At 39.1% G+C, this 25,030-nt stretch overlaps 1 protein-coding gene across 1 annotated transcript in view; it reads right to left on the bottom strand.

Moving 5' to 3' along the window:
- The window catches only part of kif16bb (kinesin family member 16Bb), a 69,283-nt gene extending 44,564 nt beyond the window's left edge, over nucleotides 1-24,719 (bottom strand). Inside the window, exons 1-12 of the mRNA XM_041788769.1 lie at nucleotides 24,571-24,719; nucleotides 24,426-24,489; nucleotides 23,850-23,960; nucleotides 23,616-23,732; nucleotides 20,330-20,427; nucleotides 17,145-17,260; nucleotides 16,936-17,078; nucleotides 16,297-16,465; nucleotides 14,964-15,092; nucleotides 13,466-13,641; nucleotides 13,283-13,348; nucleotides 13,139-13,198 (exon numbers count right to left, since the gene is read on the bottom strand). Coding sequence (XP_041644703.1) covers nucleotides 13,139-13,198; nucleotides 13,283-13,348; nucleotides 13,466-13,641; nucleotides 14,964-15,092; nucleotides 16,297-16,465; nucleotides 16,936-17,078; nucleotides 17,145-17,260; nucleotides 20,330-20,427; nucleotides 23,616-23,732; nucleotides 23,850-23,960; nucleotides 24,426-24,489; nucleotides 24,571-24,617 — 1,296 coding nt within the window. The 5' untranslated portion in view covers nucleotides 24,618-24,719. The remainder of the gene's footprint in view (nucleotides 1-13,138; nucleotides 13,199-13,282; nucleotides 13,349-13,465; nucleotides 13,642-14,963; nucleotides 15,093-16,296; nucleotides 16,466-16,935; nucleotides 17,079-17,144; nucleotides 17,261-20,329; nucleotides 20,428-23,615; nucleotides 23,733-23,849; nucleotides 23,961-24,425; nucleotides 24,490-24,570) is intronic.
- Between the last annotated feature and the right edge of the window lie 311 nt (nucleotides 24,720-25,030).

Below are 25,030 nucleotides of genomic sequence, written 5' to 3'. Positions count from 1 at the left end.
TAAGATGTTGGTAAGAATATGTAAGAGTCATGAAATGCTACAAAGGCTTTTTGTGATGAATAACAGCTGACAGTATGAGGTATAGTGACATTAAACAGAGCCAGGCTCGCAGCATTCAAGGCTTAAGTTGTGTCTTTGTGCTGATTGTTGCATGTTCAGGAAATACAAAGAGGACTGGGATCAAAGAAACACGGTTCATTTTATCCCAGTTAAATAGAGGTTCCTCCCACCACGCGGTGGTACGAGGAGACCTGAAAGGGAGGCCGGGGGAGCGCAGCACAGCTCCTCCTGTTAAGAAGAACTATTTAAAAAGTGTGTCTCTGCACATACAGCCCTGCAGAAGAACAACATTTAACTTTACCCTCTTCCTGCCTTTTTTGTTCTCCCAATCTGTTGCCGTCTCTGTCTGGTGAGAGGCTGCTGAGGAATCCATCTCATATTAATTACTTTCTCTTTCCCACATGCCCTGTAACCAATCTGGGAAGCTGACGATGAATAACTTTGCATTTTAAATCTGCTTTGAATACTGAATCCTGAATTCTGTTTACACCGCTCTTGGTCAACTCATCTCCTTGTGGCTCCAGCAGAAATTTTTCCCTCTTGCTTTCAGCGACAGAAACAATGAAATTAAGAGAAAATGAATCTATGAGGCTTGGAGAATGCTGATATTAATTTATAAAACAGTATGCATGCTACACATTGCACCATATTTCACCATATTTCACCATCAAGTTAAACATGGTGTTTTTTGGTATATTGGGACCCTGTTCTATGTACACGCAACACCTGAAAGGAATTTACTCTCAGGTTGTCAAAAATGTCACTACTTTTCAATACCACATGTGTGAAATGCTACAATCTCTATTAATCTAATCAATATTCATATTTTCAACCAAAGGCAGCCTTAAAGCCACAATATGTGGAATAATTGCACTGAAATGTCTGTTAATTAAAAAAATGACTACTCCAATGTCGTCTACAGCTGCTCAGTGTCAAAGAAATTGCATTTTTACATCTCGCTGATATTTCTGTATATTTCTGTGATATTTCAGCCGTGCACATTTAACACTTTGACTTCAGAAAGGACCAAAGCATAGTGCCAGTGCCATGCCAGGCCATGGTACAAGTATTTTTGGACTGGTATGTTGCTGGCCAAATTGGCTCAAACTCATTAGCAAGATTTCATTTGTCACATTTGACCTCCTGAGCCATAAACTATTCTTCTCACCATTTAGACTTTCCTGAACTTTTTGTCTTAAAGTTTTTAAAACATTAACGCCGTGGTGGACAGTCAAGCTCTAAACATCATTTTCTTCAGGATAACCTGGGCTTTAGGAATTTGTGCTGCAGTGATGTCACTTGGGTTTTAAAAAAGTTATGGGAATATAAAGACAAACGAAAAAATATGCTGAAGTTAAAACTCAGCAACATTAATGAATAATGAATAAGACTTCAAACTTTGCACAAACTTGTTCTCCCTCTTTTTTGGGACCAAAAAGTGAAAAAATAATCATTCTGTGACAAAAAAAAAAATCTTCAAAATATTGACATTTTTAGAAAATAAAAAGTTCTTTGACCTCTTTGTATTAGGTCTATTTGTGCCATTATTCAAAGCAGCTCCTGTCTGCAGTGACACGGAGGGTCACGTCACAGGCTCTCTGTCTCTCTCGCCGTTATGAGTTATTCAGGTCGTCTCCTTTATGATATCAGTGTAAAGCGTTTAGCAGTTTGGTAAAACTTGACTTGACAACTCAACAGCCTGCCATTGGTTGTCACAGGGTGTCACAAAGCATTGTGGGATACATAATGGTGGACAGCATTAGCCACTACCAGCAGAAACAATCAAAAAATTAATTAAAAGTGAATAAAGTGACATTCAAACTTCAGAAATACTGGTTTGAATTTAATCTTTGATACCCAGGAAGTCACCCTCGTTCCAGGCTTGCTAGAAAAGCTCTGTAAGGGCTGCGAGGGTGTGGATATCAGTATTAGAAAGGCATAATGCAAGACTGCAAGACGAAATAAAGTAAGATGCTACAATTTCTGCTTCAAAAGTTATTAGAGGTTTTGTAACCTGTGTCTTTTCTTGTTGTATTTGACATCAGTCTTCGAGGGTCAGCATCTTTACATGAGGAGCTGTGCTGCTGGTAGATGCAGACACATACTGTATCTTTAAGGAATTTATTAAAAACATGACCATGTTTCTGAAGGTAATTAAAGCAATACTGTGGCAGGACAGTGTTCCTACTGGCCAAAGATGGGGCAGTTTGCCTCAGAGGGCCAGACAGAGTATGTGGAGTTTGTGGTTAAGACCAATAAAATTCTGCCTCAGTAACTGTGAGCTTAAATCTGGCAGTATACTTTTGCCACACTAGTTTGTTATTGTGATTGACTTTTGAGACATCCATCACCTTGTGTCTCCCCTAATAATGCAGCTGTGAGTGACAGCTGAGCAGTTCATTTATTATGCAGATAAACAGCTCTGTCCGTTGTTTTGAACCTGTATAAGCATTTAAAGTCAAGGACCAGTGGTTCCCAACCTCATGATAAAAAGTGACCACATGATAAAAAGTGACACCTTGCTATCAAAAAATCAAAAGTTATCTTAAATCTTTCATTAATTAAAAGGTCAAGAAAATGGGCCTACACACAAACAACAAATATTTAATAAAATATCTCTGTATACTATTCAATACATGTCTTTAAATGGTTTATTTAATATGTGCAATTGCTCTGTTGACATCCTGAGAGCAGACAAGGCATTGAGATCTTTGCCCCCCCTTTGGAAACCAGTAAGACGGACCTTGAATCTAAAGCAACCCCACTGCATTTATGCATGTTTAAAGGGGGGAAAACAGCTTACATTTGGGTCAGTATGGTATGAATTTGCAGCCTGTTACACGGGGGGGGGGGGGGGGGGGGGGGCCATGCGTTGGTTTGTTGCAGCGTTTGCCCTTGTCAGCCACCGTACATTTATGTTAAAAGATAAAAACCTCTTGTAATAAATCCCTACGTGTTGGACCTCTGTATGTCATGTGCATGTGCAGCATTTTAAAACCGGCCACTTCAGAATGATGCCTCCTATGTTCCTCTGTACCAAGCTGAACAAAGACAAACCTGTTATGTATGTGCAGCTCTCCATGCAGGAATCCCACTCATCATTTTTCACCCCCTGAGAATGCAAATGCACTGGGAGACAAATGTCAAATCCATAAAGTCGTTCATCAAACACTTAGGAGTTTCAGCATCACCGATGTGCCTGCCAGTCGCTGGTCCAGTGGCCTTTTCGCTGAGGTGTCACCTTGTATCATGCATCATAACAGCTGCTCCTCCAGCTCTAAATAAGGAGTGTATTTTTCAGCTCTGCCTCTACAGATGGACGATGCTGCCTCTGAGTACAAAGCAATCACCTTGTGAACATGCAAACAGATTTATGACACTGTAACTTTAATTAATATGCCGGACAGTCAGAAACAAAAGAGCCATATGTCAATAATCAAGACCTCTTAATTAGGAGCAGTGGCAGCTGCTAATGAGCTCCAATACACTGTCAAACCACTAAATGTCACCTGCTAACCCCCATACAGAGCCAGAATGTTAATTATCCATCATCCACAGCAGACAAAACCTTTACACAATGTCTTCTTAAAACACACAAAACCACAAAGACTCTAGGAGGAGATGGAAAGTGAGAAGTTAGTCAGGAGAGTTACTCCAACTGAGTAAGGGTGAGTTTTATTCCTGAGGGAAATTTATCCTGGAAAATAGTGAGCTCCAATCACAGATAACACAAATCAGACAATAAACAAAATAATCCAACAAAAAACAAAGTTGGTCAGTGGCTCTCGACTGGTCAAGTAGAAGCAAGCATCTACCCTGTCACACAAGACAGAGAACTACATGGACCAGCTTATATTAAATATTACTGCACCATCAATTCTGCAATTCTGCAAATGCTACATATTGAATTTTAGATGCAAGAAAGGCGATGTGCCCAGTGTTGAGATGAAAAAACAGATAAGCAGAAAATAAAGATAAACCATGTTTAAAGCAGGATAAGAAGTGGTATTTCAACAGAATAACAATAAAAGGAATACAATTGTTCAATAAAAACTGAGGTAAAACAAAATAAGATGATTACAAATTACACAACTGCTAAACAATAAAGTAACAATTATAGAAGATGAGAGTGCTAAAATTCATTGCTATAGGACAGTTAAAAAAGCAGGGAATGTGCAGATGGTTAAAGGAAATGTGTTGGTTGGAAGGGGAGCTCACAGCAATTATTTTTTATTTTTGATGGTAATGTAACATCTAGCAGCTTTTTATGAGTAGGGATGCACCATTGCGTTGGTTTAACATCAGTATGAGTCCATTACAGCTCTGATGACGAATATAAAGCACTGAAAAGTGATGTCACATGAACAGATATTAACAGCCAGAGTTTTCTGGTTTGTCCAGTCAATTTAGGGTTGAACAGACATACTGGTTTTTTTTATCAAATATGAGGGAAAATATCAGGCTTGCAGTCTTTCTCTACTAGAAGCAATGAAAAAACACTGGTGTCTGTATCGGGCCTCTCTGCTTGTGACTATTTTCTAAAAGGAGTAATTTCTACTTTTACTTGGGTATATGTTGGGAGTAGTATTCTACTTCTACCTTAGGGGATATGCATTGACCACTGCTCTGCCAGGCTGAGTGGCAAAACTGCTGTCTGCCCAACAGCGAACAGATTAAAAACGAGAGGAAAACAGACTAATATCCATTTAAATCAGGGATATTTGGACTGGGCAGAGATCCATACCATTTCCTAAAGACACTGCGGAGCATTGAAATTGACATGTGGTCATATATTGTGTTTCCTGACATTTATAACAGACTTTGTTTCAAGTAAAGGCGGCCTTACACCTAACGACTTTTACTCCAAATTTGCAGTAAAAAATTCCAAAGTTGGAGTAAAATCATGGGAGTCTTGCTAAAGTCGCAGCTCGCTCCCATTGTCTCAGTCCTTAGCTTTAAGGCGGTCAGAAGACTCAATTTAAGCAGTTTTAAGGTGGTCTTTCTTCAGTCTTGGCGTTACGATAATATCAAACGTGTTTGACATGACCGTTGCCCATGACCAATGGGAGCCGGTGGCGGCTATAGACGGTAATGTTTACTCCTTGGTTCATGTCAGTCAGTATGAATTAATATTTAAAAGTCGTAGGACCAGCAAAACTATGAAAAAAAGTGCAACTTATAGTCCGGAAAATAAAGCCCAGTCAGTTTGTTTCTGTGGTGGGACATCTCGCGTTGTCATACAGTACTTTTATTCTAAAGTGTTTCTGGGATAGGTCCTCAGTTTTTGCAGTAACATGCAAAGTTGCTTCAGTGTTTAATTTTCCTTTCATTTCTACTCGATATGAATGATTTAAAAACATCTGATTATAAGAGATATTACCTCAAATGCAATCTCCATCTCCTTCCACATCTTGTTCTCTGCTCAGAAATTATTGTTGTGAATTTTCACCACATGCATGATGGGAAATAATCAAAAGGAATCATATTCTGGTGTTGTAGTGAGTGGCCCACAGTCTTTAAAAATCTCAGTAGGAGACTAAAAACTCAACAGCTTGCCAAAAAATTGTCTTTAGATGTGAGAGGGTCTCAGAGGTTTGTCTTTTTAGAGTCTTTAAAGAGTTTTGCAGCTCTCCGGTCTAAGGCCGGCATAAAGCAGAGACTTCAGGCACACATCAGCCTGGTTTATCAGTGATGGATGATAAACTGAATTAACATTGAAATTTTCTGTCACTACGAGGTTCAGATCAGTTGTTTCTCTCTATTTCAGTGTTTTGTTTACTTCTTCTTACTTTAGCTAATCTTTGAAAAGATTGCTTCAAGATGTAGTCTATTTCAAAATGAGATCAATGTGGCCTAGTTCAATTTTAACACCAGTTAAACGTTTAAATTAACTTTAATATGATAAATTTACACGGTACGGCTCTCAACTTTCATATTTGGTCGTATTTGTTCACTGCATGAAACAGTTGTGGAAATAACATCAGTATTTAACCAAATAGAACTCATGTTAGTTTATAACGACTGCTTCATTTAGTGTGAGAAAAATTGATGGACTTGACAACTTTTTGGTCTTTCCTTATAAAACCAGCTGTGTTAATCTAACATCACAGAACTATAACCGATATTAAAACTAATCTGTTGTCATTAGATGCCTTGTGATCTTAGTATTCATCTGCATGGTTGATCTGCTGAAACTTAAGGTCTTAATTTTCCTTTAAGGTAAGGGAAAAGAGAATGGAGTCAGGTTAAGCTAATATTTATCACTATCTGATGCTTGTTTTAACTAGTCCAACTTCATCTTCTGTCTTTATTAACGTAGCGTTACGACTCCAAACATTTTTATAAATATATTTAATCAGCTGATGGTCTGGACTGACCACTGAGAACATTACCATGATGTAGTTATTAAGAAGATGGCCCTTTTCTGCTAATTTAAAAAGCCGCTTACTGTTCATTCTTATATGGTTCCTGTCAGTAGACTGCTCTGTCTAGAACTGCACCAACTCATGCTGCCTGTGACGTCACATGCAAACCCTCGATTACATTTTAACTGGCATCAGTTATAAAATTTCAAAACTAAATGGCACAAAGAGGGAGTTCAAGTTGTCAATAAACCGTGTGAAACTGGCCAGTTTGGTGTGCACAACAGCAAAATAGTAGGCAACACTGTATCTTCTGCTGAGGTATCAAGAAGACGAGTTGGTCAAAAATCAACACTTTAAATTTCAATGGCAATAACTGCATGGCAAAGCCAATGCAGCAGAGCAGCAGCTGGGTCCCATTTAAAATAATGAAGCAGAAAAAAATTCACCTTGAAATGGCGATATAAACCCAGATCGTTAAATGCTGCTGCTGCTGCGATTACGTGTTTCATGTACATTTACAGTATAAGAACCATGTGTTCCTACTACCTACATCACTAACTCCCTATAAACAGATCTTTGTATAACGCCTTACAGAGAATTCTATTAGTAATACAATAGGTCTGCAGTTCAATTAATCCATTATTAAGGTATCAAAAAAAAAACAACTGAAAAAAGAAAACATAGGCTTTTGGTTGATGAAACCAGAACAAAGCTAGCCGTCAAGTTGGTTTACAAAAATACGTAATTTCTGCAGCACTCCATTTTCATCATTTACGCCTTGTTTCCACAAATGTATATTAAGGAGGACAGTCAACAGTAAGTTCATTCATAGAAATCTCTGATGTCTGACGTACCTGTGCTGTGAGTATGTTGAAAAATTAAACTTTTGCAGTGGATCTGGCTGACCAAGCTGCTAACTGGCTAACAGGCTACAAGAGTCATCTATCAGCTTGATATGATATGCAGTCATTTTAGGAGAGAAACTAGGTTGGTGATTGGATTAAAGAGGCTATGTAAAGAATAAACTAACATTTGAATAGCTAAACAAGTTACCTTAGCCAGTTCAGCCGGTCATGTCCTTATATGAAATATATGCTGCTGTCCTCGTAGGTCAACTTCTGCAACCATTTCTTGATTGTGCTATTTTAGTCCTGTTTATCTCAGTAATTACAGTAAACATATATTCCAAGCTGCTTGTTGGCAGAAACTTGGACAATGTTTTCCTCTCCCCTTTGGCTACAATCCAAAAGAATGTCACGCACTCAAACCTTGCACACTGAGTCCGTTGCGTTTCTTTTTTTTTTGCTTCCACTGTGAAAATTCTTGGCATGTGGCAAAAGCGTTCCGTACAGCAAGCTTGTTGCTCTGTCATCCCTGAATCATCCTAAATCACACTGGATCCATCAAACCTGAAAGAGAGCTTTATACTAGGGATGTGCACGGTTAATCGGTAAAAGGTTACATTCATTTATCAAATCAGCTGGTGCAAGATGTACGAGTCGGTTAAACTAATTACCTATCATTATGAACACAGGTTTGTGTGTTCAGTCTATAATGCTCTTTTAAACTGTATGAACCTCCCACCACTAGAGGCCACTGTAGCTTCAGTTAATGGCCACTGCCATCCTCTGTGGCACTTCACCGGATGTAAACGTGAGAAGCTGAGCGGTGGCTTAGCGGTTAGCGTGTAGTAGGAACAGTGCCGTACAACACTGTTTTTAAAGTAGTAAACTGAAATGAAGTGGTGTGTAGGCTGTTGAGGGTTGAACTCATGTGTAACTACTCACCTGAAGTGAAAAGAGGCCACATTTTAAAGCACGATATGAATCTGGAAAGAGGAATGAAACCTGGCACCAATAGTTTTTAACGTTAGCCACACTGTAGAGAGTATATCAGGCTAACGTCACACCCACTGACACAATGGGCCTGTGAGGAATTTGACTGTTTTCTAGGGATTTTCTTCTGAGCAGTCAGATGAATAGGGAAATAGGTGCTTGAGAACATCCTTACGTTATATAGTACCCACTAACACGTCATAGTGCTGCGCCAAACTGTGGCTCTGGAGAGATGCTTTTAATTCTGTCTCTGTTATGACCTGTGAGTAGGCTAAAAACATGTGTCTTTATTTGTTATGTCAGTGGTTGATATCCAAATAATACACAGGTACATTACCGTGTTGAAAGGGAGGGTTCAGTGCAATAGAGGGAGAGAGGGAAGGGAGGGGGCAGACGAGAGAGATGGAAGCAGCAGGCGCTGATCTGAATCATCAACAGCCATCTAAATGACAGAGGCTGATGCAAAAAATTTAATATGGAAACAATTTGGACAAAAAAAACAGTCCTGAATGCATGGCCTTTAGTGTCCAAGAACTGTTGATATACATCCAATATTTGCTATGCTTTTGTTCAAGACTTTAAGATGAAAATGAAGAGAGTCCTCTTCATGCTATATGGGGGTCCCTGGCATGACAAGATCGAGAATCCCAGAGCAGAAGTGTTAGATATAACTACTCAAGCCAAGGAAATGTTCAACATTTTCAGTATATATCTCATTTTGCTTGACTATCTAAATTCAACAGTTTCTGAAATTAAAGGTTAAGTTACCTTGGCACACAAGCAGATGGCAGACTTTTCTTGCTTAAGGCATTTAAGAGTCTGTAGTTAATACTCTAACCTCAGTAAAGAAGTTGAATCAATTATTTTATTCTACCTGAGACTTGTTTTATACAAACATCTGTACTTCTACCAAAGCAGTGTCTGTGCCACCTCTGGCTTAAATGTTTCAGAATTACAAAATACCTTTTTGAATGTGGTTTTAAGTCCAATCAACACCACATAAAAACTGCAGTAAAGAGAGAAAAACTACAAGCAAGAATAATCACGACCAATTCACCTCACACTTTCGTGATCGGCATGTCTCACAGCCTGATGCATTATGCAACAGGCGACTTGGCTAAACAGTCCCAAACAGATGACATTTGGTGTTATTTGGGAGGTTGGGCACAAATTCAGCAGAAGAAAAGTGCTCAGTACAAACTCTGGGTTGGCAAAAGTGTCATTTTTTAGTTGCAGCTTGGGGTCTGTCCCAGCCCCGGAGAAACCATATGGGGTTTACAAAGACAGAAAAGAACAGACAAGCCTTCTCCCAAAAACTCCCCAAACACTGTCACAAACACTAACTTCAGGATCATTACGAGAACTCAGCTTTGGATGCAATTTGAATCTAAATGGATGGAAAATTAAGTTTAAATGCCAGGTTGAGTCTCCTCTCATTTCCCTCTCCACTCCTTGGAGCAGATGTGGCTGTTCACAAGACCTGCAGTGACACCATGTGGTAGGATGTCGCTACTGCAAGCAAAAATTCTGAGAACTAAGGCTGAGAGTGTGAGTGTTTGTTCAGCTCATTTAGACCCAGTTTATTCAGAACATTTCTGCTTTACCTGAACATTTCTCCTGGATGTTACATTCTGTTGTATTTTCTTATGTTTTGATCATCTGTTTGTACTGACACTGACAAAAGACTCCTTCCATTGCAATGACGAAACAGCAATTTTGCACCATTCTTAAGTTTTTTAAATGACATTGTGGGTATGAAAATACTACAGGCAAGGTAGATATGCTTCATAAATGCTGAATGGACTTTAGTTCGTCCTCTGCTGCACCAAGAAAGCAGAGCACATTGTACCAGTCCACAGATCTCTACATTGGTTTCCTGTGAGTCAAGAGATCATTTTTAAAATCATTCAGTTTGTATGTAAAGCACTAAATAGACTTGGCCAAAATACCTATCAGATCTTTTAGTCCCTTCTCCTATGAGGCATCCAGACCCCTCAGGTCCTCTGGGACAGGTTTACTAACAGAGATCCGTTATCTTCTTCTAAACAGCTCTTTTTATTCATAGTTTAGTTTCTTAATCTGCAAGGGACAAGATTGTCTTATATTCGCTGAATGTCATTTTATTAATTCCTCATATCTTTTGTATCTCATCATATTTTATTTAATGCATTTTGGCTGACTTTACATCAAATTTATAATTGTGCTGTTCTTAACTCTGTAGAGCTCTTTGAATTGTTCTGTGTATAAAAGGTGCGCTGTAAATAAACTTGCCTTGCCTTATCTATTGTGCTTTTCTCAAAGAGACAGGACGGGATAGGATAGGGTGGGATGGGATGGGATGGGACGGGACAGGACAGGCTAGGGTTGGTTAGGACAGGATCAGACAGGATTGGATAGGACGGGATAGGACAAAAAAGGATAGGACAGGATGGGATAGGACAGGATATAACAGAATCAAAAGGGACGGGACAGGACGGGACAGGATGGGATAGGATAGGATCAGACTGGACAGGATAGGCTAGGATAGCACAGGATAGAACAAGATAGGACATACGTATAGGATCGGATCAGACAAGATGGGATAGTTTAAATGTACAGAGATTTAAAACTGTCATATGATCATGATTGTTAATGTAAAAAATATTTTCCCACTAATGACAGGATACTCGTCAAAGTTTTGACGAAAGTTAGGTACACAATTCATTTCCAGTTGCCTTTTTATGTGTTTCCAAGTCCCTACACCAACGTCTCTGTGATTGACATTTTTTAGCTGAGCATAATAAGAATCAGAGGTAGAAATAATCAATCCCTGGGGGGAAATTTTGCAACATGAAGTAGGCATTTCTAGAACAACTTCATCAGCTTCCAAGGTGCAGAGGATGAATAAAGTCTTGAAGCAAACAGAAAGCTCTGGCAACGTTATAATTCAGAGAACAATCTTGTTAAACTGACACATTTTGGTTTTTAGCCTCCATCAGGGTCATCGAGAAAAACTCCAAACATCATTTAAATTAAGTAGTATGAGTTCATCTTTTACCTACCCTTTGGTGCTGTTATATTAAGGCTTGTATGTACAAATGGATGTATCTCACTGGTTTCATTTATGTTCTTTGGTATCCTTTAGAAATTTTAGTAAACCAAACACAGACTATTGCAGAACTAAGCTATGTGCCAAGACGATAAGTTCAAGAAATAAAGTAACATATATACAAAAAGATCAGTCTGTAATTACTTTTATTATTTTATGATTTATGCTGATCTTGTCCTCATTTAAACTTAAATAAGTGATAGATGGATGAAAGGATATGTTAATTTGTTCATATCAAATGCAAACCTGGGACATAGATTAGAGCACTCATTCCCAAAGTCTGGGTCCTGACCCGTGGGTTTGTTGCAGGGGATTTTTTAGGTTGCCAAAAGATTTTTAAAAATGTACTTTCTGCAGGATTTTAATTGGCATTAATGTCTGTAGTGCACAATAAAGCCAAATGGTGGAGCTACACCCTGTAACTCTCACCCTCTCCATCATAATAAAACACAAAACAGGCTCTGACAACAACTGGACATCAGGAGAGCCACAGTCAAAGTCATGGATGTTTCACTACTTTAAAAAATTGCATTCTTCCAGATCACACAGATGGCCCAAGAGGCTGAGCATGCAAAAAAGTCTATGATCAGGGTGAAGTGGCCCTTTCCTGGCTTGTAAAACAAAACGCACAATCAAGACCAAAATGAGTTTGAAATAATGACGGATAAGCAAAGTTTTGATGCATTACCCTAAATGATATTTTTTTAACCTGATATTTGGTGACTTTTCCTAGATTGACCCCTACGTTAGAAAAAGTGCTGCATTCATTCATGTTTCCAGGGAAAAATGACCTGACAGTTGAAATAACAGAGTCAGTTCAATACCACAAAAATGTAAGAATGCTTCAGTACACATAAACATGAGAGGACAAGTGGTCTTCACCAATGGAGTGCAGTGCCGTTGACTGTCTCTGACCCAGACAGGTGGGGCTATAGATAAGAGTGTCAAGAAATGCTGGTCACAGCCAGGCTTTCATGACTGAAATAGAACAATAGTGCCACATTTTATCGTGGCTAAGGTTATAAGGCACCAGTACCCCAAATTTGCCCCAGGTGGGGCAAGTAAGAGGAAGAGGTGTCAGTTCTGCCCACCAAAGAAGGATGGTCTGATATGGTAGCACATGCCAGTTTGCTGCATCAACCTTGGTCCTGTACTGCTCTGATCAAAGTCTAGACTGTAGAAATACTATACAAATACTGCATTAAAAAAATACTAAAAAATATCAAGAAAACAATTGACAGTGTCATTAAAAACAAGTGGTGTCTTCTGAATAAATGCAGCCTTTCATCCACGGGAAGAGGAAAAACTGATTTATTCACACAATTTGTGATGTGTAGCAACTTGTCTCTTCAAGCAAAGTGGATTTGGTGTTTAAAATCTAATGAAGCTGCTTTATTTTGGGGCTGGTCATTTTGACCTGCGAAGACACGCAGAGTGCACAGAATATAAGGACATCACAAGGGTTAATGTTGATGGTGCGTATTTAGACTTACACAGCTCATCCTTGAGTCTGAGAGGACATTTGTTCAAAGTTTAAAGAAAATCCATGAAGAGTTTCTAAGATATTGCATTCACAAGAAGGGCCTTAACATACAGCTAGACATGCAGAAAGACATACTCATGTTTTTATGAGCTGAAAATGTAAGGTCACCAGATCTGGCTATCGCTGGCACAGTGTTATAAAGAATGCGCATGTACTCCTGCAGCTCATGTGTATGTTTGTGGAGGGCAATGTCCTGTTTAACTACATTTAAAAGAAGGTTAACTACATGAATGAATCACTGATTTACCTGCAGTATCCTCTGAGTTTCACTCCATTTACCGGTCCACTCCCTGGTTGGTGTGAGAACCTGAGGGAAACAGCAGACATACCAGGTGTTTTATTTACAGATGAAAACTTCAAAACAGATCTCCGTTGGCAGAAAATGACTCACCTTCTCCTCGTTCTGATTCAGCTCCTCCTCCACCTTCACAGATGGAGACAGCTCCCTGCGGGGAACCTGGAGTGGAAGTGGAAGAAAGCACAACCTGCATTATAAGCCTCAATACAACACTGTCAGTTTAGATATTGTAGCATCACTGATGGACTTTTATGTGAGGTAAAACAAATGCACGACCTGGTTGGCTGCCTCCAGTAGCATTCGGAGTCTGGTTAGCTCTTCCTGCAGCTCTCTGATCAGCTTAGCACTGCCGTCTTCATTCACCGTGGGAGAGTTTATGATGTTTTTAGCTCTGCTGGCGTAGCGTAGAGTGCTCAAGGTCTCCCCATAGTTCACATCAGCAGGTGAAACGGCTGCAGTGAGAGGTGAGAGGAAGGAAAGGTGCACAGATTGATGAGCATGGGTGGGAAGTTGCAAAGTCAGGCTGTCATGATACTAGAGTTTTAAACTTTGATGCAGTACTATTAAAAATCAAATAATACATCTGTTTCAATACCATGACAGTAAAAATACAAGTGAAGGACAGGCAATGTTGGGTAATGTCTTATATTTAAATAACAACAACTGAGTAAACCCTGGCACACTTTGTACTTTCTGGCACACTTTCTGTGTGGTAGGATTTAATCTGTTTAAAAGCACACAGAGCATTACTTCACATTCAAAGAACTTGTATGATAACAGTTTTTTTTTACCATTTTTATTTAAATAACTGTTAAGCAAGGGAGGATAAGAGAGTGCATGTGCACAACTAAAGGCAGTCTTACACCGAACGACTTTTCCTCCTATTTTAAAGTCTCAGCTTGCTCCCGTTGTCTCAGTGGTTAGGTGTAAGGTGGTCATAAAACTCGATTTTAGCCGTTTTAGGGCTGTCTTTCCTCAGTCTTGGCATTACAATAATATCAAACATGTTTGATATTGTCGTAAGTTTTCAGTCTGCTCGTATGCAAATTGTGTTTCTCAGTGACACATCTGTCGTCCACAACCAATGGGAGCCAGTGTTGTGCATAAGCACATTAATTCACATATTCTTCAAAACATGAACATGAGCGTAGATCAATGTAGAGCTGCTGATGGTCTGCTCAAAAGATAGAAAAACTTCTCTGCTCAGAGCTGCAGTCAGATCTCTGCACCTGTGTGTTTGTAATTGCAGGCTGACATGGCAGGAATTGTAAACCGCCACTGGGATTTTCAAAGTAAAAGCCGATTAGTCTTAGTATTATTCTAGTCTTGTAGTTAGTGACCACCAGTCTTTGCAAAATCTCAGTCTGAGACTAAAAACTCAACGGCCTGCTGACAAATTGTCCCTAGATGTGAGAGAGTCTCAGATATCAGTCTTCTGTCCTGATGTAGCCCAATACTCTTCGATAAAGAACTTCTGCTGTAGTGAATTCAGTGTAGGACATCATCCAAAACCAATGTGCATCATGATGCATATCAGACTTTGGCCTCTGTATCATAATATGTGCATATTCTGAGGTTGCAGGAAATACCCAGCCTGAGTGGTTGCCAAGGCTGACCAGGGCCCCCCTGAAATCATGACTGTTTGTACTTTTGCCTTCTCTGGTGGCACTAACAAAAGATGTGGTTATCTTCTGTCCCTTCTCTTTAAACATGGAAGAACAAACAGTGATAAATCATATCTGAAACGTCCTGTGTCAGCGGGAATGATTCATACTTGCGATCATCGTGGTCACGGAGTTTCCACCCAGACTGTCTTTAAGCAGCCAGGTCAGCACCGAGTCTCTGTAAGGAACAAAGATCTGCTTCTTCCTCTTTGTCGACTGTCCTCCCCCGCTGAGGTCAGCTGTAGGGTCACAGAGAAATAAAACACTGAGTCAGACAGACTCAATATTTCCAGTAAGTGTCTGAAAGTCATCTTGGAACGCTTAACAAGACATTTCCTCAGTCAGGAATAACAAAGCTGAACTGCAAGCAGACCAAAACTAATTTTGATTTCAATTCCTACTAAAAGGATTCAGAGTGAATATGATTGTTAAAACTGAGCAGGACATTTTTTTTTTTGGTTTGAGGGAATGATTTCCTTGAGTTTGAAAATACTGGTGTAAGAAAAATGCATCATTTTGTTTACAGTGTAGCCAGAATTAACATAAAAGTAAAGCTTCTTGTAGTAGCTAAATTTTGGTATTACCGCAGTAAAGTTTAACAGAAAATCTCAATTTTCAAAAACCTGATTTATCAGTTTAATCAATTTATTGCCCAGCCCTACTTGGAATAGTTGTAAACATCTCTAAACATGGCCTTTTGGTAGCATTTCTCTATGCAGAAATCACTACTCCCCCCCCAACGAGTATTCTCTGCTTCTGCATGATGTCATCTGCAAAGAACCTATTGATCTGAGATAAAGCATACAAAATGTAAATAAAATGTAGATTTTCAGCTTTAAGTTTAGGAGTTTTACAAAAATATGGCATTTGCCATTCAGGACTTAAAGCCATTTTATTCAGAATACCTTTATCAGAGGCCTAAAAGTTTTTGGCAGTAGTTTAATTGCCAGGTGTGGTCTGTGACCTCCTCACTCACAGTTGAGTCGAAAGAAGCCTTCTTTTTCCTCTACAAAGCCACACCACTAGCCTCTTTCCTGGGATTTATACTGGAGAGTTTTGGATGTTTTTTGTAGATCCATGTGCATGGCAGTCATTATCAGCATGTCATCTGATAAAAACTGTGTTGTTTTTAGTCAGTTGTTTTATGTAAATGTGAGCTCAGAATGTGATTATTTCCAGTAAGAAATTGTTAAGTTTTGTCAAATCAAACTTCAAACAATAACTTTAAAAATGCTGGTAAAACTGTAAAAACTATAAAAACATCCTGCTGTACTTTGTCTTCTCATTTTGAAACAGATGGAGTGATTCTGCAGAAGACACAACAAACCCTCCCACACACAAACCAATCATCACTCAAAAACACTATCATTGAGCTGAGTGGCTCAATTACAGTCAGAGATGTTGTGTAAGGTGTGGTCTCCATGCTGTAACGGCTGTTTTTACCCAGAGCTGAGATCACGGTGCCCAGCGTGACCAGAGACTTGTTGATGTTGGCGCCTTCCTTCAGTCTGATTCCTGTCGCACACGTGGCGTTGGCTCTCTCGCAGCCAGCCAGGTCGACCAGGTGGATCTTACTCAGCGTCTCACGTGGCAGCTCCAAATCAAACTGTGTCTGTGAGAGGAAGGAAACATTACTGAGCAATCTTCATTTAGTTCAAAAGAAGGAACATCACAGAGGAATATCACGACAAAAGTGCTACTTAAGATGGAAAAAAAAAAAAACGCAAAAGACTTTGAAGATGGGAAAAAGGATCTTTACACAGAGCGGATAAACAAGACTAATTAGAGCTCTTAGGGGAGGGCATTTACCAACACCCAAAGAGAGACTTTGAAAAATGATTACGCGCTGTTTGGACTGGCAGCATGAGACACAGCAGCGGGGAGACATTAAAGATATCATTAGATAAATAATATATGCTCTGGATAGGATAAAAACTTCACTGACGTCCTGTGGGGCAGAGTTTTAGTTCTAACAGCAGCTCAGAGTCAGAGTGGAGGACAAAAAGTACAAAAGACAAGATAATAACTGAAGAAAACAATCAAAACCATAAACACCATGTACACCAGTCACCAGATAGTCACCTGTGTGAAGTTAATGGTGAAGATGGCGTGGGAGCGGCTGCTGTAGTCATTCATACCCGTGCCGGCTGTAGTGCGGTTGGTATTCCCGACATGGATCAGGTTCTCCATGTCACTGTGGTTGTTTACCACATGCTTGGAAAGATCTGCACATTTTCCAGAGTTAGAATTTTTGCAATACAAACAAAGTTACAGTGAATAAACTTTCTTACTCTCTACGTAGGGCCCATCCTTTGGGTGCTCTCTCACTCTCAGGCCTCCTCCATCTGTGGCTGCAGATCTTTTCTGCAGAAGGTCTTGCACTCGCTCATTATAGATCTCCAAATAGCTGGTGCCAAGACAGAAACACAATTAATATTTCGATTCCAGATTGCAGACAAAGGCAGAAATTAATGAGGGGTTTCAGTACTGATATGTGAATGGCACCAAACCAAATGAGAATAAAGCAAATTCCTATTCACTGTCAGCTTTGAAAATAGATGCACAAGAGGTTTAAAGCCAAATTATTGTGCATCAATTCTTCTGCTTGCATTGGCAAGGAATAAACAATTATATGCAAAGTAGATTCAGGCAAAGCACTCAATCAATGCAGGGGTGGGTGTGTGCATGAGGCAAAATGACTACTCGGAGCGGCTGATTCAAAAACAATACAGAGCAGGGAGCAATTAGGCTTTACACGAGCGTGACGGTGATGAAATGGTGGAGAAAATATCCGGAGGATAAAGCCATGCAGGCTGTTTTCTGGCAGAGCTTTGGGAACTCAACAGGTAATAATATTGGATGGTTTCTAAATGAGTAGAAGCAAAGCCATTATCACAAAAACAATCAGACTTTAGATCTAATTTGTTCTCTCTCCTTATTGATTTTGAAATGTTTGTTTTGTTACTGTAAAGATACGAGAGCTGGGAAATTAATCAGAGTTTCAATTTAAGAATAAGAATCAGCTTTATAAAACCAATAAAGCTATTACTTTGGCCCAACCATGGAAACAGGGTATTTGAAATTAAATCACGTGACAGACCAAGAAACCAATTCCTAAACAGTGTGGATGTTGTGTATAATGTGGATTGAAACAGAATGCAATTATATGCAATATTTTTCAAGCTGAACTGAGCACAAAGAACAGATATTCAATGTCTGAACTGCTTAACTTTTTCAAAAACAGATTCTGCATTCAATGCATGAATCACGTTCTCAAAAAGTTGGGACAGGATCATGTCTACCAATGCGCTACACTCTATAAGAGTCTGAGAACTAAAGACACTGATTATTAGGTTTGAGGCAATGCTTGCCCCTTCTTGCTTGATGTACACCTTAAGTTGATTGACAGTGCTTGGTTTCTAATGTTTAATGTTGACCATTATGTGCCATACATTTTTAACGGCGGACAGGTTTAAACTGTATGCAGTAGTCTTTTCCTGTGAAGCCATGCTGTTGTAACTTATGCAGAATGTTTCTTGGCATATTCTCAATGAAATAAACTGAGACACCCCTGAAAAAAGACATCTGGATGGTTAGATATGTTGTTCAAAACCTCTGTGTACTTCTCAGTATTAGTGGCGTCTTCACATATGTGCAGATGACCCATACTATGGGCATTAATATAACCCCACACCATCACGGATGCTAGCCTATGAACTTTTAATTGATAAAAATTTAGCTTGTCCATTTCCTCTTTATCCCAGTGGACCCAACAGCCATGATTTCCAACAACAATTTGAAAAGCGGACTCATCAGACCACAGCACACTTTTCCACTTTAAGTCAGTCCATTTCAGATTAGCTCAGAGAAGTCAGTGATGCTTCTGGATGTTGTTGATCTAGTCTGGCTTTTGCTTTGCATGGTACAGTCTCAACTTAAATTTCAGTTAGGACCACTTTGTCAGCAAACACACAAGATTTGCGGTTATAAATGTTTTTTTCTTCAATAAGCAGGTATTAATTTGCACTTATTGGTGTTATTTATATTTGGTGGTGTGGCTGTTCTAGGATCCCCCTGCCCCTCTGCGAGCCTACATGGGAAGCATCAAGCAAGAACTGCACACATTCCTGACTTTCCAGTGCATACAAGGAAAGAATGAGGCAGGGGGAGAAGCAGCAAAAACACAGAGTAAAGCAGGCATCAATGACAACAGAAGGGCATGGATAATAAAGGAGGGACTGGGGTGGAGGAGGGTTGCAAAAAGCGGCTTGTAGAGGGAGAAGCAAATCATTGCCAGGCTAGAGCAGCTTAAATATGGCAGCATGAGTGGGATTAGCTAATAGCTGGTTTAGAGCAAATCAGGTAGTCAGGAAGGCTTACATGAGATGCCTTGTCCCTCTCCTCTTCTTGCTGTTATCCCACCCCTACCCTCTTCCTACTAGCCCTTTCTGTCCTGTGCTCATGGTTATTAATGCTGGTCTCTATTATAATAGGGTATAGTCTTTATTATACTATTAATTATTAACACTGGTCTCTTATAAGAGGTCACAACAGAGCGTATGATCTAGACCTGCCCTCTTTGTGAAGTGTTTTGAGATAACATTGGTTATGAATTGGTGCCATTCAAACAAACACTGATTGCTTGAGATAAGCTTATCTTAATCAGATGGCAGTGCTTGACTCTGTGGCCTGTCTGAACCAACACCAACTCAATTTTTAGATGCAGCAACAGGCTGTGATAACTGAAAATGGTTTTGTGACACGTTCCCAAGCTCATATGTCATCACACAATAGTGCTGGGTCTAAATGCAGTGTCACTTGAGGGGTCAAAGGTCATGGACATTCAGTGTTGGTTATTAGCCTTTTTCCCTTACATGCAGAGATTTCTCTAGATTCTCTGAACTTTTGATGATTTTATCGACTGTAGATAGTGAAAATTCTAAATTCTTTGTAATTGCACACTGAGGAACATTGTCCATGAAGTGTTGGACTATTTGCCCTCACAGTAGTTTACAAAGTGGAGAACCTCAGGCCATTGTTGATTATGCACAACTGAGCCTTTTAGGAGTTCTCTTTTATACCCAACCATAGTTTATTTTTGTCCCATTGTCTCTTTAAAACTACAAACTTAGTTATTGTCACAGTTTTTAATATCAAAGATCTATTTTACCTTATCGTCCTTTCTTCCTCATGAAAATGTTGTCAATTAACTTTCTTTGTCATATTTCAGATGAGGAAATTAACACTGTTTTAAAATAAAGTTTTAATTGTTGTTGGGACACATGATTTATCACCAGCTAATGCTCTTTCAGTGGTGTTGAAAGGTGCACCAATAAAAATCCAGCAGTACCATGAGTGCATACATGTGGGCTTGAGGTAAAATTAAGTGTCCATGATGTTGAACATTGCTTTAAGAGGCTTTGTAGGAGAATAACTGATATGTTCCAAGATTGTTTGATGAGTAATGGTCCCTTACCTGACCTCGGTATGAAAAGACACATCATCATTCTGGCTTCTCTGAGAGATCTGGAGGAACAGGCCTTCACAGATGCGTGGGATTAATCCTCTATCTTCCTGTCATATTAAAAAGGAGAAATGTGCATTTAGATTCATAACAATAAGAAGTTGTCGCACAAAATGTACTTTGAGATGACAGCTTCATTTTGCTCGTGTTATGTTCTATTAATTTAAGAGCCCGTGCTTTACCGTGACCACGGCTCAGCACATGCAAAGACTGCTGAACAACACAAACAGCAGCTCATCTGATATAGACCTACTGAAGCATAAAAGCAATTCCACTATGAGCTGCATGCCCTCTTGTTTTAATTACAAAGTAACAGATAGTAAGCATTAAGAGCCATATATAATTATCTGGGATGTTGACAGCAGCGCTGCTGATGACCTTGCACAAGTCTCCTGGTAGACGAGCAGAAACCTCCCCGGTAATGTGAAATTTCCACTGCTGTGCAAGGTGAGGGGAGAAAAGCTGCGGGCTGCTGCACTCATCACATTTTCTGATTAGAGGGGAGAAACATGGAGATAAATGAAGAGGAGGGGAGGGACGTCTGATGAAGCCGCCATCCGTCAGTTTCTAATGCGGTGAGGAGTCAGTGCTATGAGCATGCCGGGTTAGTTGTCCTCGGTTATTCTGCAATGTAAGCTCCACAGTTGTGTGATTATTGTGACATCCAGGCCATCCCTAATGATTGAGCGGCTAATTTAAAGGGCAAGTGTGTAATGCAAGTTGGCAATTTAAACTGAGTAAAATTGCTGAGAAACCTGAAAGAAAGCTGTACTGCAGTCCTATTCAGGACGAGTCTGTGGGCCAAACCTGGCCTTTTGATGACATTAATATGGACATTTTATCTTTTATGAAATATTATAACTATTTCAGAAGTAATTTGAATTACAGCCCATTTCACTGATGGATCATGATTTTTAAAAGTGCTAGTTAAAAAAACTGATTTACACAATTAGAAGCAAGAAATGGTTTATAGGTAGTACAGACTTAAAAAGAAACTTTTACTGCTTATTATATAATTTAATTTATTCATTCATATGTTTGGCTGATAGTGTGATGAGCTCTGAAATTATGCAGGGCAGAGTAACATGAGCAGGAGCATCTGAATGCAGACTTCTTTCTTACAGGCTTAAAAATCCAATTCAAGACCTTTTTAAGATGTGAAATCATAAATATCAATATCACCTTTTGCACAGTAAATGGTCAAAAATGAAAGGCATGAGATTTCTTGGTACACCACACCAGGGCTGAATTTTCTGGTTTAATGAAAATGTGTATTGAGTGCCAAATGGGCAACAGATTTTTTTGTTCATAAATTTACAAATTTGATGATTTCTGGCACATTTAGTGCCTCTATTTCAGTGGTTCCCAAACTTTTTCTGTCAGGGCCTCTTTGGTAGATTAGAAAATTTTCAAGCCATCCATGTGCATAAACATATATGGCTATAATTTCATCTCAAACATTGTCTTCAAAAAGTACTAAATACTAACTACTACATGTAACTTCCAAGATGAGACTGCCATGTCTATCTCATTTTAGATGTACAGCTTTGATTTGTAATTTGCCTGATTTAGGCAAATCAGAAAAACGTCATATAGATTCATTGAGTCCTGTTAATGTTCACTTGGCACGACCACTCATAATTTTTCCATGGTCCCTGTTCTATTCTATCTATACAGGTACATCTCAAAAAATTAGAGTATCATGAAAAAGTTCAATATTTTTTGTCACTCTTTTCTGAAAGTGAAACCCATATATTATATAGACTTGTTACACATAAAGTGAAATATTTCAAGCCTTTATTTCTTGAAATCTTGATGATTATGGCTTACAGATAAGAAAACCCAAAATTCAGTGTCTCAAAAAATTTGAATATTACATAAGATCAATTAAAAAATGATATTTCAAACAGAAATGTCAGGCTTCTGAAAAGTATGTTCATTTATATGCCTTCAATACTTGGTTGGGCCTCCTTTTCCATGAATTACTGCATCAATGCGGTGTGGCATGGAGGCGATCAGTCTGTGGCACTACTCAGGTGTAATGGAAGCCCAGGTTGCTTTGATAGTGGCCTGGTGTCTCTCATCTTCCTCTTGACAATACCCCGTAGATTCTCTATGGGGTTCAGGTCAGGCCAGTTTGTCGGCCAGTCAAGCACAGTAACACCATGGTCATTGAACCAGCTTTTGGTACCTTTGGCAGTGTGGGCAGGTGCCGAGTCCTGCTGGAAAATGAAATCAGCATCTCCATAAAGCTTATCAGCAGAAGGAATCATGAAATGCTCTAAAATGTCCTGGTAGATGGCTGTGTTGACTGTGGACTTCAGAAAACACAGTGGACCAACACCAGCAGATGCCATGGCAGCCCATATTATCACTGACTGTGCAAACTTCACACTGGACTTCAAACAACGTGGATTCCATGCCTCTCCACTCTTCAAGGTCCCAGAGTCTGGAGCTGAGCTGATTCTACACAGTTTAACTATTAAAACACAGGGAAGACTTGTGAAAATAAGGGCTGCAAGGATTTTTAACCTGGTAGTCCAGATGTTAGAGCACTGGACTAGTGTTCCACAACAGTACAGAGTTTATTAAATCACAGTGAGTCAAATAAAGTCAGAGGGGGGTCTGGGGAAATCCAATAGGAAATTTAGAACATTCAACTCTGAATTCCCTGAATAAGAGAGAATATTTCTGCATCTGTTTTTAGGGGAGGTTGATTAAAATAATTCAAATTGGCTAGAAAACAAATATTGGATAGAAAACAAATATAGGATAGGGACATGTCTTATTCTGTGCCTGCTAAAACTGAAGACCTCTCACTGGTAAAAATCAGACTTTTTCAGACTTTTCCTGGCTGTCAATTTCAAATGTACAATTTAAAACTATTAAAGACTTTTCAAGGATCTGCAGGATTCATGTGAATGTTGTTTTCTGATTTTGTTGTATGTTATTAATGTAGATGTAAAGCTTGGGAACAGACACGGATTTGTGCAATCTATTGATCCATAAGTAATATGACCCATATTACCAGACCAAAATTAATATGATGTATCTGATTTTACATTGTGCTGATGAGTATACTATAAACTCTAACACAGAGAGTTTGAGAAAAAGGCTCATCTTTAGCACATTTAAATCCCTACGCTTACAGATCTGAGGCAGAAAAATACATGCCCACCTCATTGGCACTTTGATTTTTTTTTATGTGGCCCCCTAAAATTGTTAGTGATGTACTTACAGGGTTCCCCATCATGGTGTACGACTTTCCTGAGCCAGTCTGGCCGTAGGCAAACACGCAAGCATTAAAACCCTCTGAAGCAGCTTTCAGGACATCATACCCCAAGTCAGAATAAATCTAAAGCAGCAGAGAACATTTAAGTTGAAATATCAGATAAATATCACACAGCATCTTAAGTTAACACTAAATAAATAATTTCACTGAAAAACAAGGATGAGCGGATATGGAAGGTACCTTCTCCTGTGATGTAAACGTGGGGCTTGTTCTGTCAGTCGAATCATACGAGAAGTCAAAAGTAAAGATTTTCCTCTCGTCCTTCTGGTCGTTTCCTTGACTTGTTAAAGGCTGTGCCAAAAGAAAAAAATTGTTATCTTTAGAGATAAAAATGGCATGGGCAGCAGAGGAAAAAGCATACAATTCAAGGTTGTCCAAATGTACAATATGCTTTCAGACGATACAATCTCTTACCCAATATTTTCAAAACTGTAATGCATGTTTAAAAAAAAAAATCCCTTCTCTCTCCTGGAAAGGGCTGGAACTGGCGTTTTCTAAAGCCCAGTTCAGTCCAAAATTTGAATACTTTGAAAAACTAGAAGGAACTCAATTTTCATTGCCTTCTGCTTGCATTTTTGTTGCTTACTGCAGGTATATATTCTGACTAGCATCATTGTGTTAAATTATGGTATAGCAACAACTGCAAGAATTTTACAGTAAAAATTAAAATCTATAACATGTAAGTAAATGGCTTTTGTTTCAAATCCATGCAATCTCACTAAAGCAATTTTAATCACGTTTGAAATAAAGGCCTACCTTATGAATAGATGTAGTCTTCCCCTTTATTTGAACAATTACCTCTGATGACAACTGCTTTTCTCTGTGGGAAAGTACATTTTGAGTGAAAAGAGTGTGATTTCAATACATTTTGAGAAGTTAAAGACAGTTTTTATACTCCTACCTTTTATTCATGGGACGGACTCTTACAGCAACTCGCACAGAAGCCATTATTGGCCTAAAAGTCAGAATAAACACATGCAGCAGCCTTTCCTGAATGTGTTTTCCTACTTTCAAAGAGCAGGGCTACAATGCCGGTTATTTTACAACTAATTACCACACCTGGGGCCTGCCACGACCACGTTTTAAACTTGCAGTAGGCTTTAAGAAATAGCCACTAGGGTACCACACTTTTTACCATCTAAAACTTCAAATAAACCATCAAAATGACGAATTATTTGGTAAGGTTTACAATCTAAGCTCAGTTTTAAACCAGAGAACAAGTTTAGCTTCAAAACCCACCAAATCCAATTAAAATAAGTTGATAAATATGCAATTATTTTCGTTACATGGTTTATTTGGCAGTAAATCACATGTTGCATTTATAAAATGCCGGAAATGTTAGTGACAGAGCTCCACCAAAG

Source organism: Cheilinus undulatus, linkage group 6 (genome assembly GCF_018320785.1).
Source record: "Cheilinus undulatus linkage group 6, ASM1832078v1, whole genome shotgun sequence".
Lineage (NCBI taxonomy): Eukaryota > Metazoa > Chordata > Actinopteri > Labriformes > Labridae > Cheilinus > Cheilinus undulatus.
The sequence above is the reverse complement of the archived record's forward strand: the minus strand, read 5'-3'. Positions and strand labels throughout refer to the sequence as shown.